This window comes from Propithecus coquereli, unplaced genomic scaffold, assembly GCF_000956105.1.
Source record: "Propithecus coquereli isolate 6110/MARCELLA unplaced genomic scaffold, Pcoq_1.0 Scaffold202, whole genome shotgun sequence".
In the NCBI taxonomy this organism is placed as follows: Eukaryota; Metazoa; Chordata; class Mammalia; order Primates; family Indriidae; genus Propithecus; species Propithecus coquereli.
The window spans coordinates 3,559,527-3,580,576 of NW_012145190.1; the positions used below are offsets into that span (position 1 = coordinate 3,559,527).

At 36.1% G+C, this 21,050-nt stretch overlaps 1 protein-coding gene across 1 annotated transcript; it reads right to left on the reverse strand.

Annotated features, from left to right (window-relative positions):
* Window positions 1-3,783: 3,783 nt before the first annotated feature.
* LOC105810013 (olfactory receptor 9G1) lies at window positions 3,784-4,701 on the reverse strand. Its single transcript, XM_012643922.1, has one exon. The coding sequence runs from the start codon at window positions 4,699-4,701 to the stop codon at window positions 3,784-3,786; it is 918 nt and encodes a 305-aa protein (XP_012499376.1).
* Between the last annotated feature and the right edge of the window lie 16,349 nt (window positions 4,702-21,050).

Consider the following 21,050-nt stretch of genomic DNA (forward strand, 5'->3'; position numbering starts at 1 on the left):
GGGCAACATACGTAACCTAAACATCTGTACCCCCATAATATGCTGAAATAAAAAAAAAAGCCATTAGGGTGGTCGCCACCATCTAAAACACCAGTCTAAACTCCCGACATTCAGTGATGAGATTTATAGAATTTTCTTGCTCGTAAGAGATTAATAAGAAATGGAATGAGATTTTCAAACATTAAGGAATGACAAATTTTGTGGGACTCCAGATGGCTACTTATTATGGCCCATTCTTGTGCATGTTTTTAAACTTATGGGCAAACTGACATCAAGGAAAATTTGGAGCCCAAATGGTCATTATTTGTACTCTCTAAAAAGGCCTGCAACTATACAGTTAACATGTAGAGCTTTCTAAGTCTTCTATGTCTATATATTATTTTCTTTGCCTAGTTTGAATGTGCTCACTTTTCTATTGGTGTTGACATAAAATTCACTTCTTATGACATTCCACCCAAGATTTTTTAAAAAAAGTCTTAAAGCGCTTTTGAATTAATTAATGGCTCTACAAATTGCATTAGCTCCATAGTAACCAACAACCCAGACACCTTTAAGAAATGTAAACTTAGGTTTGCCCGACTAACAATTGCTTACAGTAATAAAACATACAATTGAAAAATTAATAATCTAAAAAAAGAACCAGATAAATGTCTATAAAAGGTAGTCTCTGAGATCCAACAGGTTAAAATTTTGAGTAATATAAGGTATCTCTCTGTCATAAAAATTTTCTTTTTTCTGCCATTCAGTGGTAAAAAAACCCCACAAAACAAACAAACAAACAAATGAAACACCCTATTAAAATTCTTCTCTGCCTGCATTTGCTAATCAAACAAACCGGAAGAGCAAACAAAAGATAGATTCGGTACTAGTTCAAGACTGGTTGGAGATTTTGTTTTTCTTATACTATTAAGCCAGTACTAGGATAATGTAAATAATTGCAATGTTAACCCTAAACACATTTGAAACTGAAAAAAAGGGGAGAAAAGTGTGAAAGAATTTTTTTTAAATTGAATTGCCATAAAAACTACTATATCCAAAATTTTGCTCCACAGCTTCCATTAGATTACTTATCAAGAGAAATAAAGTTTAGCCATGTCAACAAGTCTCAATTTTGTCAGAAATATAATTTGAATCCAACTGTCTTTTATAAGCCAGTGAGTTTGTATTACTCTCTTACTGTATTACTGACTAAAATTCTAAAATGAAAGCTGGAAGATCTTTGTGTGTGTATGTGTGTTTAGGTGTATTATGTACAACACATATGAATTATGTTGTATGTTGTGTCTACATGGTAAAATCTGGTATAGTTGGCCAAAATTCCCTTAAGGAGTTCTATTTGAATCAGCTTAGATAAATGAACACTCATATATCTTTAACATGAATTAAGCAACTTATCTAAAATCCTCAGCAACACCATCCTCTTAACAGAATTCAGAACTGTCTGTCACAGAATCTTTTATGTTAGTATATGGATTCCCAGGTTGTAGATTCCTGCAAACCCTCAGGATTTCATAGTTTGGGAGAATAACTAACAGGACAATTAAATAAAATTCTGTGTTGACAAATCAGGGATTATTATTGAGATGGAGAAAAAATTTTGGTAGTCTATGATTCCCTGGTGAAAAATGTAATTAGTCATAATTTTAATTATCTTTCTCTATTGAGCTGTGTCAAAGCTAAACTAAAATATGTATACATATACATTACATATGCTATAAATAGTCATATGTACACTTCTGCATTGTACCTCTTGAGATGCTCCAGCAGTGAGATTCTATCTCCTTTTCTAGCCTGAATGGTTTTCTCTACCTCTACTAAAGCAGGAATTCTTAATTTGGGTCCATTGATCACTAGGGAGAACCTAGATGGGCTTCAGGGAGTTGAAGATTCCCCCAAAGAATGGGCCTGGAACGTCTTGTTTGTGTGCTGATCTGTTCAAGAGCATCTGTTGGATTCTCATTAGGATCCATGGTTCAGAGTCATTGAGCTACAGGCCTCAGATCCGCATCACCCAAAATGAGAACCTTCTAGAATGTGTTGACACTTCCTATAATGGATTTTACCAGAAAAATTTGGACAACAAAGGGTCAACTAGATAAAATTTCTTTTAGAGCACTTTAGCTCTTTGACTTTCTAGACTTGACTACTAAAAATAGTTGTCAGTTGGACACTATAAACATTCCAATTCTACTTTTCAGTGATTTTAATGTATACCATAATTCACTGTTGACTGTAGTCACTTTGTTGTGTTATCAAAAATTGTTCATTCTATCTAATTTTCTAACTATATTTTATACCCATCAACCATCCCCACCTTAACCCTCCTTCCATGCTACTCTTTCCATCCTCTGTTAACCATCATTCTACTCTCCGTCTTTGATTTTTTTTTTTTATTTCAGCATATTATGGGGGACAGATGTTTAGGTTATGTATGTTTTCCCTACCCCCCTCCTCCCCCCAAGTCAGAGCTTCAAGTGTGTCCATCCCCCAGATGGTGCGCATTGCACTCATTATGTATACATATACCTCCCCCCTCCCACCTGCCCGACACCCAATAAATGTTATTCTTATATGTGCACTTATGTGTTGATCAGTGAAACCAATTTGCTGGTGAGTACATGTGGTGCTTGTTTTTCCATTCTTGGGATACTTCACTTAGTAGAATGTGTTCCAGCTCTATCCAGGAGAATACAATAGGTGCTAGATCACCATTGTTTCTTATGGCTGAATAGTACTCCATGGTATACATATACCACATTTTATTAATCCACTCATGTATCGAGGGGCACTTGGGTTGTTTCCACATCTTTGCAATTGTGAATTGTGCTGCTATAAACATTTGAGTGCAGATGTCTTTTTTATAGAATGTCTTTTGTTCTTTTGGGTAGATGCCCAGTAATGGGATTGCTGGATCAAATGGTAGATCTACTTGTATCTCTTTAAGGTATCTCCATATTGCTTTCCACAGAGGTTGCACTAGTTTGCAGTCCCACCAGCAGTGTATGAGTGCTCCTATCTCTCCGCATCCACGCCAACATTTATTGTTTTGGGACTTCATTTTGAAGCTCAGAATGTCACGATTTGGATATAAGTTCACCCCTATAAAATAAAGAGGAGCTATGTGAGTTATACAGTGAAACACAAAAATCATATCTAGGGGATCTTGACAGATTTTTTTCCTTACTGGAGAAACTTATGTAAGAGGCATATAAATTATAAGATCATGCCGATTTGGTCTAGTTTGTGTCAAGTTATTTCTTGGGTGCCTGTGGATCTTTGCGTTGGTACCTCTTGTGGGGAAAGGTATTTATAAAAATGCTTAGGATATTCTGTTAAGAGAAAGTGATGAATATCATTTAGTTACTAATAGTAAGAACATATTAAAACTGATTTAGCACATTCGTTCCTATTTCTAGGAACCAGGTAGATACTATTCTGTGTGTATCAGTCAGCCAAATATTCTTAGGCTAAAGAAGTGGACTGTTCTGTCACTTTATGAAGGTAGAGGAGAATTTGGGGGCTTCAGTTTTATGTTTGTTTTTAATTTAAAGTAACATGAAATTCAATCCAAATACATATAGTTTGTATTCTGATTTATTCTCCTAAATTTTCCTAATTTTCTTATTTTAGGTCTCTTGAACTGTCATGTATCAAGGGTGGAAACTTTAACTTGCATCATAAGAATCCTTGATCACGATGAAACGCAATGACGGCTCTGCTTGAAATACGAGTGACCTGACCTAAAATTGTCTTTGCTTCTCCTTAGAAGGAGATAATCTTGATTTATTTGAAGAGTTTATTCAGAGCCTCTTTCACATCCTTATTCCTCAGACTGTAGATCATGGGGTTCAGCATGGGGAACAGCACGGTGTAAAATGTAGAAACTATTTTGTCCCTATCAAAAGAATAGCTAGATCGGGGGCGAGAGTAGATGTAGAGAATGGAGCCATAGTATAAGGTAACAGAGATCAGGTGGGAGGAACACGTGGAGAAGGCTTTGAGGCGGCCCTGGGTGGAGCGGATCCTCAAAACGGTGGCGATGATGAAGAGGTAGGAGGTGAGGATGAGCGCAGCGGGGCTGATCACGTTGGAGGCCAGGAGGAAGTACATCAGAACCCGATAGCCATCCTTCCTGCCACAGGCCAGCTTCACCAGGGGAAGCAAATCACAGAAAAAGTCATCAATAATGTTATCACTGCAGAAGTTAAAGGAAAACGTTCTTTTGGTGATGATTAAAGAGTTAATAAACCCACCAAGATAAGAGGCTGTGACCAAAAATGCACACAGTTTTCTGGGCATGGCCTGAGCATAGAGCAGGGGGTTGGAGATGGCCACATAGCGGTCATAAGCCATGGCAGCCAGCAGGTAGCACTCACTATAGGCCAGCCCTGCAGAGAAGAAGAACTGGCACAGGCAGCCAGCAAAGGAGATGCTTTTGTCTTCAGAGATGCAGGTCACTAGGATCTTTGGAGTGTAGACAGAGGAATACCAGAGATCCAGAAAAGACAGATTTCCAATGAAAAAATACATAGGTGTGTGGAGACGGGAGTCATTACAGATCAGCACTATGAGGGTGCTATTTCCAACCAGGGTCAGAGAGTACACCCCGAGGAACACCACGAACAGGACGAGCTGCATCACTGGGTCTGTCGTGAAGCCCAGCAGGAGGAACTCAGTCACTGTGTGATTGCTCCTCTCCATGGCTGCAGGAATCTCACCTAAGAGAAGAGAAAATGAGAGTTTGGTTTGAATCACTGTGCTGAATAAATAGAATGTATGCTACGTAGTATCACATCGCTGATAATCCTAGAAGTCTAGGACCAACCATGTAGAACAAAATATTTTGTTTATGTTCAAAATATTTGCACTCACTGTTCATTCTGCTTATAATTTTCTTTTAGTCCCTTTAGTTGCTCAAAAATACATCACCTTTTCAATCTGGTCTTCCTGGACCACTCTCATCACCCCCCCACCCCCCGACACACACACACACTCTTTACCCTCCTTTCCTGATTTATTCTTCTCCGGAGCACTGTTCCTTTGGCTCAACATGTAATTGATTCACTTTTCTTATTTGCTGTCTATTGCCACCATCAGGATACCAGGCTGAGAAGGGCATGTTTTATAGCTTGTTTTGTTCTCTGGAGGATGTGACTACTTAAAACAGTATCTGGCACAGAGTAGACACAAGTAATATAATATTTGATAAATGGATGGACCTCTGTATTCTCAAGATGAATGTCAATCAAATCCAATCCACATTCTGGTCTGCTTTAATGATGGCATTTAACCTCTAAAAGAATTGTTTGCTATCCCTCGTTACTGGCCATAACTAGAAATATCAGACTATCCTGTACTCTTCACAAGCAGGTGCAAGAAAAATAAGGAAGGAGTAGTCAACAGAATACAAAGTGTGACCACTGAAATATACAGACAAATTACATTTCAAAATAAAGTATGTTTGTGAAGGAGGTTAGTTCCATTCGAGCAGCAAATTGTCTTTCATGTCGAAGAGCTATTAGGAACCACGTCCTCAAAATCAGAGGTGGCGGTGATGAGGGAGCAGGCAAACTAAAGACAGCGCTGATCTTTCAGGCTGCTGACATAACTTCTAGTTCTATCTTGATGTTTCTCAGCTGTCAGAAGATCTTATGCAAATTACTTAATTTCGTTAAGTCTCCATTGCCTCACTTGTAAAATAATAACAGTAACGGCTAGATAGGGCTGTTGTAAAAATTCAAAGATATAATGTTCTTAAGCAACTTATTGGAGGGCTTTACACATGGAAAACATTCAATAAGTCAGAGGTCTTCTAATTCAGAGAATACAAACACCCCTCAGCATATTGCTAAAGTTGTAACTTCCTGAGCTTCATCCCCAAGAGATTCAAATTTAGCAGGTCAGGGGTCCAGGGCAGCACTTTTCCCTCAAGTAGCCCAAGTGATTCTGATGCAAACTGACTTCATGTGATACTTTGAGAAATGCTGTGACATTGGCCTTTGCTACTAGAATGACAGTGGTCCTACTTTATAGATACGTGAAGATTAAATAAAGACATGTATACACAAAAGTATTTTGCAGAAAAGTATACAATAATTTTGAAAGGCAACATGAACTGCTTGGCATGAGATGTAGCGTTAAACAGACCTGGGTTGCATTCTGATTCCAATGATTTAGAGCTTGGTCAGCTTTGAAAACTTAGTCCTCCGGAAAATCAATGTCATCGTGTGTAACGTAATGCACTTCTCATCTGTAATAACAAATTCCTACAAGATTGCACAGGGATTTAATAGAGATAATGTTTTTGTATATAAGGAAGTTAGAGTATCTGACTTCCAGTAATAGATATTATGTGCTGAGCATTTGATGTTGTATCAATTATTATTGTCATATGATCATACAGTGGTAGAATTTACTATGCAAAAGAGTAAAGGTGGTCAAACTCCTGGCAATACTGCCCCTTTTGACCTTTGATATTTTCCTCCGGTACTCAGTCCTACTTCTCTTTGGCCCATAGCTTTCTTGTTGACTCTAAAGTTTTCATAATGCTGAAATGAAATGACTTTATTTCTATCTTATGTTTCATTTCTTTAAAAATAACAATGAATGTTTTGAGGCCACTAATATCTTTAAGAACCTGAACTCTGTGGATATTCTCATTAGAAAAATCTCCAATACACAACAAAAACACTCACAAGCAAACTATTTCACATGTTTTCATGATTTTTTTTCTTGAGGCTTAAACATAAGCACTAGGTCACTGTTTAAAGTTTTGTCTTAAAAAAGGAATTCTCTTCTGGCCAATTTCACTCAGAGATTATGACAAAAATGACTGTCACAGTAAGCTGTTATCTGACATTCTTTTTAAATGCACCTTTTGTCTTCCTGCTTTCTGAGAAACAAATAAATCAAAAAAAGAAACACTCTATAGTTTATTTCTGGCATGATTATGCAAAGTCTGTCTTCATAGGGGTCTCGAGATATTCACAAAACCTTATTCCTTTGGTAAATGTTCCTCAGTGGCCTCCCTTTTAGTTATTGTGTCAATTGTATTCTTTTATTTTCCATCCTTTCTTTTAACATAAATTGTCCTTTCTCACTATAACTAATAGGTGAAGTTAAGTCTCCCTTTTTACTCTCAGCAGTTTCAGAACTTGCAATAGAAGGTTGACGGGGTATGAAAATGAGGCTTTGCAGTTCCTGTAATATAACAATGTAATTGGACATTGAGTTATTATGGGAATAAAGCAAAATTTCTACCCCCCCCAGTAATAACTGAATTAAGCAACTTACCCAAATTCACAGCAACACCTCATTTTAACATTCAAATAGCTAGTTCCAGAATCTTTTATAACAGCGATTAGATCCCACGGGTTTAATACTCACTGAATTCCTCATGGTTTTGTAGCTTGAGGGACTGGAAACAAGGCAATTAACCAGAAATATGCATCGGTGACATTGAGTCATCCTTATTTAATGGAACTGAGAAAGGTTTTGTTTAGAGAATGTGATTCCCCAGTGGTAGATGTATTTGGTCAAAATTTTACTTCACGAACCATGTATATTCTGTATTACTTTTGCTGAATGCAAATTTTATATATGTGTGTTTGTGTGTGTGTGTGTGTATCTCCGACATTTGCATTTATACAGGTGCATCTGAATACTGATGTACACATAGATGCTAGTATTTCTGTGGCATGTTCGATAACTTCCACTTCCCCTTCATGATCGACTGCCATTCTTTTCCATCTGATCTCTGCACCCAGAGTCAAACCTGTGTGAACTGTATCAAGTAATGTGATCAATGTGGGTGGGAATTGAAAAAAGAAAAAAGACTGAAGTCAAAGCACTTATTTGCAGGCTCTTTCCATTTAGGGCAATTGAAGGCCACATTCATCTCCAGATCAGTGCCAAAGCGGCCACTCAGTTGCGAATGTCACATAATCTTTCTCTCTCGTTGTGATAACTGCTCTTTCCTCTTCTCCCTTCAGGCCTAGATGTTGTAAGACTCTGAGACAGAAGACTAGTCTATGCTTTGTAGTTTTTCAATACTCTTTTCACATTTTTGTAAATAGTACCTTTATTAAATTTTCCTTAAATTTCCTGGTTTGTGTGGGCTGTTTCCTGGCAGGATTCTGACTGATATGGTAACGGATATTAGGAGCAGCCCTAGACTCAAATCCTGAAACTGGGTTTCTGAGATTAGTTTGCTCACATATTTAAAGAATGTGTAGATATCTGCTGCCTAGGATTTAAATTACCACCAGTGGTGTTGTGTCATGAATTGCAGGTGTAGGGCAAGGCCCTGAAAGATCAATTAATTGTGGCATTAATTGTGACCATGATAATATTGATTATGAAATCTGCAGGGTTTTATTTGAAAACTGTGAATGGCCCACATGGAAGGGTATTTGAGAAGCACCGACTTCAGCTTTGAAGGAATTTCTTATCACCTGTATTCTTTTAGGAGTGATCTGGTTGAAGTCGGAGCCAGGGCCTGGTTGTAAGCAATGCAGAGAAGCATTACCAATTAGATGCTAAACATTGCCAGAGATTCTATGATAAGCTAAAAAAAAATGGTGGAGGGAGGAATTGGGACCATAAAATATGGGATAGGGACATTGGGCAGCCAAGGAGAGGGCTAACAAAAAAATCCTTGTCTGCAGAGGCAATCCCTAACTTCCTCCCAAAAGAGGAACTAACTAGCTTTCCCCCTGGACAAGTCTTCTAGTTGACTGCACTTAGGGTGTTGCCTCATAAGCTGATATAATTCTCAACACACAGCCCCACCACTCCACGTTGCCTCTGTAGTGAAGGTTAAGTATTAATATTATTACCACAGATGAAGAAATCCAAGAACTTCTCTTATGGGAAAAATGCCCTAAAAGAATTATGGAATCTTATCAAACTTTATTAGCAGGAGTCTAGGAAGCATGTATGAGATTGGATTCTAAGGGTGGGAAATCAAGGAGAACGAAATGCAAGGATTAATCAAGCCCAATTTATCAACACAAGTACACCCACATAGGATTCAGAATCTTTTTTTTTTTTTCTTTCCTCAAGTTCCTGGAGGAGCTTAACATCCAAATCTGTTAGATTGTCTCTCTAGTTTTTATCAGCAAAGATAGCCAGAAGCTTTTGTTTTTCATATACCAGAGACAATAGCATACCTTTACTTTCTTTCGTCAGGATATGTGGATCTTTTGTTCTGTCATTACATAGTCTGGAGGGTCTTTGATTGTCTCCATACTTTACAGAACATCATGGGAAGTGGCTAAGAGGTTGGTGTGTTGGCCATGTACTTGGGAAAACTAAAAGAATGTTGGAAAATTGGTAACAAGAAAATATGGGGAGGAGGTATGCATGTAGGTGGTATTCTCAGCAGAGGCATAGAATGGAAGTTAACATTGTTACATTTTGTGATTACTGTTGCTCCTTATTCCCATTCATCAATCCTGATAATTATCTCCCATTCTTTGTAGAGCTCTTAATTTTGTTGAGACTATCTGGGAAACACAGTTTTAACATTTATTATTTATTGTTCATATCAATAAAATATGGGCATATCTATATTTATTTGAATTTCTATGTATTTCTACATGCCATGTACATATGAAATCATATCACTGTCTTAATGTTAAAATCCAATCAGCATGGAACAATCTATTGTATTTACCCTCTTTTGTTGTATCAATACTTTCTTATATTCTTTAAAGACAATTTCCTTTTTTTTTCTTGTTTTGAGTAACCTGGATTTCTTTGGATTTCATTGCTGCAATATATTGCAATTAGAAGTGAATAGCACTTCTGTTATTATAGTAATTTCTTTTGCACTCAGAATGTGACAACTTCACCAGGAAGGACTCTTTAGGTTGGCTCCTTTTTTCTCTGCCCATATCGTTTCTAGGAGCTTCCATGTTTTCTATCATGACAGAATGCTTGAAGCACGTGTTATTTATTTACTCACTCTAAAACATAAACTCAGCTGTCCTCTAAGAATTCCTGATTCTTTCAGGTGAGTAGTAGTATTGTGGATACAAACTTATGTCCAAAGCGTGCGCATGTAGAATATTAAGGGGTGCACTAAATTTTCTTCTTTTAGCATGGAAGGTGGTCTGAGGTGTGTCTCTACATTGTTTCCTGAGCAGAAACTAGTGGTTTTACTGACAGAGCAGAAACTTAGACTAAGACTGGAATTAGTCTCGGAGAGGTATATGGATGGATCTCTGGGAAACGACAGTGAGAGGAAATTCATATTCCATTATAAATGTCCACTGAATGGCATCCATTGCAGAGAAGACATTCAGTAATAAGGTGAACAAGATGACACACACTAAGGAGGTCGGTAAGCCTATTTGCTTCTCCATATCCCTGTAGTTAAAAAGCATGCGCATTACAAATTAGCTACGGTAGCAAGGCTGGAGACTATGTATGGACTCAACAAACTTTTTTCCCTTCTTTTTTTTTTTATTTCAGGATATTATGGGGGTACAGATGTTTAGGTTACGTATGTTGCCTTGCCACCCCCCCAAGTCCGAATTTCAAGCGCGTCCATCCCTCGGATGGTGCACGTGGCACTCTTTGTGTATGCATATACCCGTCCCCTCCACCCCTCCCTCCCCCCTGCCCGACATCCAATAGATGTCATTCTTATATGTGCACTTATGTGTTGATCGGTTAATACCAATTTGATGGTGAGTACACGTGATGCTTGTCTTTCCATTCTTGGGATACTTCACTTAATAGAATGCGTTCCAGCTCTATCCAGGAGAATACAAGAGGTGCTATATCACCATTGTTTCTTAAAGCTGGTATATGTATACCATGGAGTACTATTCTTTTCCTTCTTCCAGCTTTGCCATCTTCATCAAGACAATTCTAAGCAGAGGCACTAGCAACTCTTCCTACCTAAGTGCTGCTATTGCTCTATTTTTTGTTTCCTAAAGTCTATTTTCTTTATGACAGTTACGGTGAGTTTATATCATAAATCAGATCACAGTTCATTCTTGCTTAAAATCCTCAAATATAACAAGAATAAAATACAAACTTCTTACTATGATCTAAAGCTGTGCTACTTAAAGTGTGGTTCAAAAGCCAGAATCATGAGCATCACTTGGTATCTTGTTCAAATGGAAGATTCTTAGGCCCTGCCCTGGAACTACTGAATTAAAATCTATATTTCAATAAGCAACTCATATGATTCATATGCATAGTAAATTGAGAATCACTGGCCCAAAATGTTCTGCGTGATCTATCCCCTGCATATGTGTAAGAAAAATTCATATGTGTATATATTCATGTAAAACATACAGATATAAATCTATGTGAGATTATATATGTGCATATATACCTTTTAAAGAAAAGTGAACAAAGCATATAATCCAATGAATTTTTACAAATTAAACACATCCCTGTAATTTATATTCATATTTAAAAAACATAAAATGCTTCTAGCATTCCAGGAGCCATATTTAGTCCCTTGTCCAGTGACATCCCATTTCTCCCCAAAAGTAATTACTATCTTGACTCCTAACACAATAAATTAGTTTTACCTATTTTTAAATTTTATATTGAGGGAATCAAATACTGTGTATAGTTTTATTTCTGTTTTCTTTCATGCAAGATCATATATGTGAGGTTCATTTGTAGTCTTGCATGCTGCCATTATTTATTTATTTATGTTATTTAGTATTCTATTCTGTAGTCAAGCTGTGCTCATGGCTGCTCATGGCAGGCCATGGATCACATCACCTTAGGACCCACACTGCTTCAAGGAACCTAAAAGTATTTTAATAAGCCCTTGGCTGACCATGACTTAGAGATTGCATATTTCAATGTGTAAGAAACCTTTGAGTGCTTTTCATAACACTTTCTCACTACAGAGACAACTGATCTGTCCCCTTTGGATTTTATTCTCTCCGGTTGTAAAATGAGGATAATAAGTAAAATCCTCTTTATTCCCTAAAGTCATGAGGTGTAAATAAAAAATATGTTAAAGGATGTACCGTTATTTCCACCGCATGCCAAGACTTCCAGGGCAATTCCAGCATCATTGCAATCCAAGGATGATACCACATGGGAAGCTGATCTGGGGGACTTCAGCTTTATCTAAGCAAAGTAGAATTGCACATCCCAAAAGGTCTTAGATGAATCTGGCACTTTTTATATTGTTTTCATGCAACAGCTCTTAAGTGTTAGAATGTAGTAGGAGAAAAAAATTGAAAGTGACAACATAGAATTCCCTAAATGGATGAATATTTTAGCCTTAACTTTGACAAAATCCACAAATGTATTTTTTTTCATTAAAAGTATTGGGAAATAAGAATTCAAGGGCTCACCTTAGGAGCCTTATAAAAACACCTATCTTGAATCCCATCTGCAGAGTTTCTGATTTAATTGGTCAAAGTAGGTCCTAGGCAATGATATTAAAAACAAATAAATAGCAACAACATACTACAGTGCATTCAGGATCTGAGAATCATCTGATTAAATGACATTATTATGTGGAAGCATTATTTGGCTCAGCTGGCTCCTTGAATATTGAAGGCACTTAATTAACTTTTTACCTCCCACCCTTTCTTCCTGCTTTTCTTCCTTCCTTCTCTTGAGCCCCTTAACAAGAAAGCAATGCAGCAGTCTTTACACTTTTGTGCCCATTTTAAAAATGAATAAACTTTTGAGAAATGTCTGTTCAGATCATTTGCCTTTTTAAAAATCAGGTTATTTGTTGTCTTCTACTGAGTTGTTGGAGTTCTTTATATATTTTGTAAATTAGCCCCTTATCAGATATATGGTTTGCCAATATTTTATCCCAATTCATGGGCGTCTCTTCACTCTATTAATGGTATTCTTTGATGTGAAGAACACTTTTAGTTTGATGCAATCCTATTTGCCTATTTTTGCTTTTGTTTCCTATGTTTTTGAATTTCTATCCAAGCTATAGGTCTTTTCTTGTTCTATGTGAATTTTAGGATTGTTTTTTCTATTTCTGTAAAAAGTGACACTGGAATTTTGAAAGGGATTGCATTAAATCTGTATATAGCTTTGGGTAGTGTGGACATTTTAGCAATATTAATTCCTCCAATCCAAACACAGAGATATCTTTCTATTTATTTTTGACTTCTTCAATTTCTTTCATCAATGTTTTATAGCTTTATTGTGCAAATGTCTTTTAACTCTTTTGTTAAATCAACTTCTATTTTTCTTTTCTGTAGTCTACTGTAAATGGTATAGTCTTCTTAACTTCTTTTTCAGATAGTTTGTTGCTAGTGTTTAGGAACACTGCTGATTTTTTATGCTGATTTTGTAACCTGCAATTTTACTGAATTTGTTTACCAGTACTAACAGTTTCTTTTTGCTGTTGTTGTTGGAGTCCCTAGGATTTTCTGTATAGCAGATCATGTCATTGGCAAACAATGACAATTTCACTTCTTTCTTTTTTATATGGATGCCTTTACTTTTGTCCTTGCCTAATTTCTTTGGCTAGAACTTTCAGTACTACATAGAATAGAAGTGGTGAGAATGGACATCCTTGTCTTGTTCCTGATCTTGGAAGAAAAGCTTTACCCTTGTCACAATTGACTGATATTAATGGTGGGCTTAAAATATATATGTGGACTTTATTGTGTTGAGGTGCCTTCTTTCTATAACTATTTCTTCAGAGTTTTTTTATATTTTGGAATTATGTTGAATTTTGTGACATAATTTTTCTGCATCTATTGAAATAATCATGTGGCTTTTTTCCTTCATTTTGTTAATCTGGTATATCACATTTATTAATTTATATATGTTAAGTCATTCTTGCATCTCTGGGATAAATCACACTTGATCATGCTGAATGATCTTTTCATGTGCTATTGAATTCAGTTTGCTAATATTTTTTTTTATTTTTTTTTCAGTTTGCTAATATTTTGTTGAGAATTTTTGCATCTGTGTTCCTCAGACCTATAGTTATCTTTTCTTCTAGTGTCCTTTTCTGACTTTGGTATTAGGGTAATGCTGTCTTCATAAAAATTGTTTGGAAGTATTCCTTCTTTTCCAAATTTTTAAAATGAAAGGCCAATACATATATGGGGAAACATGCTGAACATCTCTAATTATAAGGGAAATGCTAATTAAAGCCACAATGAGATATCATTTCACAACTGTTAGAATGGCTATTATCAAAAAGATAAATGATAACAAGTGCTGGAGAGATAACAAGTGCTGGAGAGGATGTGAGGAACAGAGAAAACTTGTATGCTGTTGGTATGAATGTAAATTAGCATAGCCATTTTGGAAAATAGCATGGAGGTTCCTCAAAAAACTGAACATAGATTTACAATATGATCCAGCAATCCCACCCCTGGGTATATATCTAATGAAGTTGAAATTGGCATGTTGAAGAGATATCTATATTCCAATGTTGATTTCAGCATTATTCACAATAGCCAAGATATCAAAGCAACTTATGTCCCTCAAAGGATGGATAGATAAAGAAAATGTGGTACAGAAACACAATGCAATTCTATACAGTCTTTAAAAATATGGTAATTCTGTCATTCACAGCGAAATGGATGGAAGCGGAGGACACGATGCTAAGTGAAATAAGCCAGGCACCAGAAGACAAATATTGTATGATCTCCCTTATACGCAGGATTTAAAAATGTTGGTTTCATAGAAACAGAGAGTAGAAAAGTGGTTACTGGAAGTTGATTGGGAAGGGAGAAAGATTGGGAAAAGGAAGATGCTGATCAAAGGGTACAAAAACTTGAGAAATAAATTTTAGTGATCTGTTGTACTATGTAGTGACTACAGTTAATGTATCAAATATTTCAAAATTGCTAAAAAAATAATTTTTAACATCTTTACCACCAAAAAATGGTAAGTTGGTGAAGTGACAAATATGTTAATTAGCTTCATTGAATCTTTCTATAGTGTCTACATAGATCAAAACACTACACTGTACCTTATAAATATATACAATCAATATTTGTATGTTAAAGAAAGAAAGAAAAAAGAAAGTAAAGAAGGGAGAAAGAAAGAAAATTTAAAAAAAGAAATGAGTAAACTGAGGATCAAGAAAGTGAAATGGTACATTTGAGCTTACACAGCTAGTAAGTTCCAGTGCTGGCTTTGCTGTTTCCTTATGAACTGAGTTTAGCTGTTATGCAGTGAGAGATGGGTCCAGAGTTTGCTATGATCAGGGAGAAGAAAACCAAGACTCAAACTTGCTTTGGATAATTGAGACTACACTAAGATCATGATAACCATCTCTAAATTCCTGTGGACTCTGTGCGTGGTCCCTGAAGCCCATATTATGGGTATTACTGCTCCTATGATCAATGTACCCATTGTCATGACTACCAGTGTCAAACAATACAGAGGATGAGAACACACTGGTCACTCAGAGAACATGTCACTGTTCATGTTCAGTGGAGGGGGAATGTGGGAAAACCAACAAACACATAGACAAGGAATCCCTCAAATCAAATAATTAAATTTTAATTATTGTTCTGGGACATTATCCCTCAAGAATTAAAAATTCAGCCTAAGGCTCCAAAATGAAAAAAAAAAAAAAAAACTCAGATAATTTAGGGATTTCACTGTGTATGCATTCACCATCTTCTTTTTTAAAAACAATCTATAAAATAACTGAGTTGGATTATAGCAGAATCTCACTTGTAGTTACCATAAAACGAGATCTCTTTTATCTGCACAGAATATATTTTTTTTTGCCATGGATATTGTTTGCTTTGTATTTTATGGGATTTTGTTTGCATGCATATGTGAAGAGGACAGGTATGAAGTAGATTACATCCATACATTGCTTATGACCTGAGGGTATGTTCTGTCTGCTGTACCTATATTTACAATAGCCTATTGAGATGTAAATAATTCTAATAAAATAATAAGCAGAAGACCAGCAGTTATTTAACCAAAGGATATATTGGAATTAGTCAGACTTGAGTACAAATTATGACTCTGCTAAATGCTCTAGCTTTGAGAAATTTGTATAGCCTCTCTGATGTGCAATATCTTTATCTTTAAAATGAATATAAATACATTTTAGAGTTGTCTTGAAGATAAAACATACTGTCTTCAAAATACCTAGTCAAATGCTTGCCATGTACCAAAGAATCACAGTAGCTAGAAATTAATATTATAGCTTTTTTGTTACTTTTTTTTCTTTTCTAGAAAGAGTTTTTGTTGGGGGTTGGGGGAGCTGATTTATTTACCCCTACTTAACATCAGAATTTGTTAACTCTTGTTGTAATGTTTCCCAGCATAGCATTCTTGCTGGTTTAAGGTTTGCCTGTCTATTAGGGCAAGGACTTCCAGGAATCCCTGATCTTATATTCTCCTATTTCTCAGACATGCTTTCTCAAAACCGGATTCCAGTGATTTGTTCAAGAGGATTTGTGAAAGTAACTCACACTAAGTGGTGAATTATCATCTACAGTGTTGTTTTTAAGCACTATAAGTGACGTTTTTATTTTATCAAGTGATAATTCCTCCTCTGGCATATTTTTTATAACACGGTGATGGATTCATTAGAAAGATACATTTTGTGCTGCCTGGTAACCCTTCCTAATGTTCTTACTTAATTGGGTGGGGGATAAGATTATGATCTGATATCATCTTTATTCTTCTTAGTCCTTAAAATTCTTAGTTCTTAATTTTTTTAACAATAAAGTTCATTTGTCAATGAACTGATAACCAATGAAGGGATGTTGTGAATTTTGGTAATGCTAAATGCACGCTGGGCTTGTAAGAGTTTATGTAGGCTCCAAATGCCTTCATAGTGATAAGTCAAATGCTACAAATAGGATTATATTTGATAGCCCTTTCACTCTTAGAACCCAAGTAAATGGGTAGAAAATTGAATGAATCTGAAGTCTACATAGTATTATCAGCTATAGTTTATAAAGTACTTATCATTTTTTAGACATTATGCTAAAAATGCTAGATGTACTTTTCTAATATAATCAAAAAGATAATCCTACTAATTAAATACTAGTATAGTTTTTGCCTAACATAGGACAATGGTGAGCTTAGGGTAGTTTAGATACTTGTGCAAGTGATTCAACCCAGAAGTGATGGAGTCAGAATTTATGTCCAAATGGTTCTTGCCCAAAGTTTATGTTCTTAATCCCTGTACTATCTTGCTTTGCAAAGTTATCCTTGGAAAATGAGGTATTACTAAAGAACAAAAATATTGCCTCTATCAATCAAATGTATCTACCAAATATAATAAATGTAATTATGCATTAAGGAAAATAAAATAATGTATTCAGTTCTACACATGATTTAAATTACAAAGTAAAAGTTAGCTTTTGCAAATCCTGAATTTATGAAAGAACATCAGAATTTTCTAGTTTGGTGTAAAAGATATGTTAGGTTTCTTCCTATGACTTTCAGAATGGAAAGATGAGTCATTTATCCATTTAATACATAAAATGTCAAATGTCTCTATATGATGTCAAATAACCTGACCCAAATGTAAGTTAGCCACACATTGTCATAAAACCACATCAACTTAAAAAAAAATGAATTAGATGCCTTGTGAGAATTAGAAAGTATTGATCAGAAACTATTATGGATAAATTACTCTGCCTAACAATATACTTTGACTAAAATGGCTACCATGAGAGTGAATTTATTCTTAATATCAGCACAAGATTTAAGAAGAGTAGGAAATAGGAAGGGTTCATTTGAGTTTTAGCAGCATTTAATAGTGTTCAGTATGTGATGTTGTTTGGAGAAATATAAACAAACATGACAGGGTGACAGGATCCCTAGAAACCGAAAACTATATAGATTGATAAGTTTTTATTCTCTCTCTCTCTCTCTCTCTCTCTCTCTCTCTCTCACGCACCCACACACACACAAATACGCACACAAAATAACAGAGGATGTTCAAAGGCTGGAAATGGTTTGTCAGAAGAGACTCTGATTAATCCTGTGTGGGTGAATGAAAGTAAGGAGTCTTTTGAAAAGGATGTTATGCATACCTAGTATATACTGATAAAATATTTAATAGTTTTCCAGGCAGACAAACTGGAAGGAGGCATTTGGCAGCAATAGCCTTTACCCAGTGGGTAAATTGAGGGTATACAGTTAACTAGGTGGTTGCTAACTTAATCCAGATGCCTATATAGAATTCACAGGTAATTACAAAATATCTGGGTCCCTTGAAACTCCATGTTTAATTTGATGAGTTTGCTTCATGGGTGTTACATTTATTTCCAAAATTTTCTTTATTCCTCCTTCCTGATGAAGGAGATGAAACTGGTATTCTAATAAGAAGAGGATAGATTTATGTACTGAAAAACTGTACAATTGAATGGATTCTAGTAGGCTTTCAGCAGTTGCAACCATAAGTGACTGAAGATGCTCTTTGTGGCAACTGTGAATTCAGAGGAATTAAGGAGTATTCCTATATTTTTAATCTTCAAAACATAGACAATGCTTAGAAGTTGACCAAGAATATTTATGTTCCTTTTCATGTACACAATTTGACTTATACGTGCATGCCGATTAAGCCAAAACTATTATTTTGGTGTGGTCTTAGTACTATATATAGAGATAGATAGATAGATAGATATAGGTATAGATATAGATGATACAGCTATAGTTACACCACTCACATGTGTGTTGTAGGTGCTTGCACATATATTCAGTAAATCTCCAAATGATCTTAAACAAGTTGTTTAGTGTCTTAAAAATAAAATCTCTCTGTCATTTTTTGGAAGGGTTGCCAACAACTTCTGTTCTGTACACTTAACAAGAGTCCTCTAATGAGGATCACATAGCATAATGATAATGTCATGATAATAGTTAACGTGTACGGAGCACTTACTATCTATGCCTAACTCTGTTTTAGGTGATTCATGCACACTATCTCATTTAATTCCTTCATCAACTCTATGAGGTAGGTACTACTTTTGCCCCATCCTGCAGATGAGGTAAATAGGGCACAGACTGGTGTTGTGAATTGCACAAGACCGCTCAGCCCGCAAGTGATGGAGCCTGGCGTGTGATGCAGGCTGTCAGGGGGCGGATCCTGGGTGCTTCACCTTCAGTGGATGAATTATGTGTCATCTGTTGTCAACAGAGAAACTCACTGTAAATGTCATTTATTGTCATAACAATCACTTTTAAAAATCCCCAAAACATTTCTATTTACAGCAGAACTGCCTAACTGGTGCCTAGAGGGCATGGAAGGGAACTCTGTAGCCTCTTCTGTCCACTCCTTTTCATGCTGCTTTTGAGGAACCAGGACTGTGTGACTTGACTTCTCTCTCATCTTTCCAGGTCCATTTTTCCTTTACTCCTGGACTTGATATTTTAGATAAATTATTTGACTAGTTCATAGAATTATTTGATTCCAAAACCCTGATTTAAATCAAATTTTATGAAAGTTCTCTAAAAAATACTACATATGAGTCAGCATTATTTGCAAAAGGATATTTTGCATGATATTATTCTTTTTCCTGACCTGCAACTACTTGTTTCTTAAAATGTCTTCTTGAGCAAGATTATTCACTCCCTCAGGAACCAGTCTGTTTCCTTTATTGCAGCTATCCTTGGACTGTAAGCACTATGAAAGTATCAAGAATGTGTGTTATATTTACCACTGTACGCTGGGAATCTGGTACATACTAGAATATAAAAAAGATAATCTTGAAAAGAAGAAAGAAAAAAAGCAAAAAGAAAGAAAAGAATGAACACATGAGTGGATGAATGATTGACAGCTGCTTCTTGCTATTTTAACTCTGCCTACCTCTAGGTTTTTTCATTACCCTATAACTTTCTATATTGGTCCTCTTAAGTTCTTAAACTGCTCAGGCTAGAAGTCAGTTAACCAAACATACACAGGGTTACCTGTGTATAAACTAGGAGCAAACAGGCATAGGAAGGGTCCTAAGAAACTCTCAATAACTAGATCTACTAACTTTTACTTGTGTCTTGATACTTTTTATTAATATTATTTCTCTGAAATGTTTATTTATTAGAGAAATGAATTCCAGATAAATGAAGCATCACTGCATGTTATTTGGACTATTAATATATTAATAAGAGATGCTATTTCTGGATTGCCTCTTATGTGTAGAAATTGCCTTAAATTCTTTGTTTCTTTGTATGCATTCATACATTCTTTTTGGAGAGAGAGTCTCACTCTGTCACCAAGGCTGGAGTGCAGTGGTGCAATCACAGTTCACTGCAACCTCCAACTCCCAGACTCAAGTGATCCTCCTGGTTCAGCCTCCTGAGTCCCTAGGACTAAAGATGTGTTCCACCAAGCCCTGCTAATATTTTAATCCTTTGCAAGACCTCCCTATCTTGCCCAGGCTTGTCTTGAACTCCTGGACTCAAGCAATCCTCCTGCCTCGGCCTCCCAAAGTGCTGGGATTACAGGTGTGAATCACCAAGCCCCACCTGCAGTATTTCTTTTAATCTTTAAAACTCCTCACAAAATTGGTTCTATTATTATTCTCATTTTATACATAACAAAACCATCTCAGATCACACAGCGTGGAAGTGGTGAAGCTGAGAGAATTAATTATTAGTGTTGCTCATGACTACTTTTATTGTTGGTGTGCACAGTCTTTGTTCTTTTGGGCGTCAAGGTGTATAAGCACTAGAAGGTTGCACCAGGGTGATACGGAAGAAGCAAAGCTGCTGTTCCTGCCTGTACTTAGAGATTGGTCAGGTGGCACGTGAAGCAATGACCTTCATTGCTATTTACTTGAGTGCTGCATCATGCTGCTTTGTTGTTGTGTGTAGAACAAAATAAGAATTGAATCTTTTTGAAGTAGGTGAAGTATGAGTAAGGCTTTGAAGAATGAATAGGGTTTGGAATGATTATGAATGGGCAAAAGAGCATTCCCTTTTAGAAAAAGGAAGAATATCTGTTTAACTCTGGTCAGTTTTTGAATTTAATAGTCTTATCTCATGAGAATATTGGCTCAAAAAGCAGAAGAAAAAATTTCCATTTGTAGTATAGCTCAGCAACTCAAGACAAAATCTCAGACCAAGATTTCTCCATATTTTCTATCTCTTGGGTT

Excerpts from the sequence above, each read along its gene's own strand:
- LOC105810013 (XM_012643922.1), bottom strand. The coding sequence starts at position 4,701 with ATGGAGAGGAGCAATCACACAGTGACTGAGTTCCTCCTGCTGGGCTTC.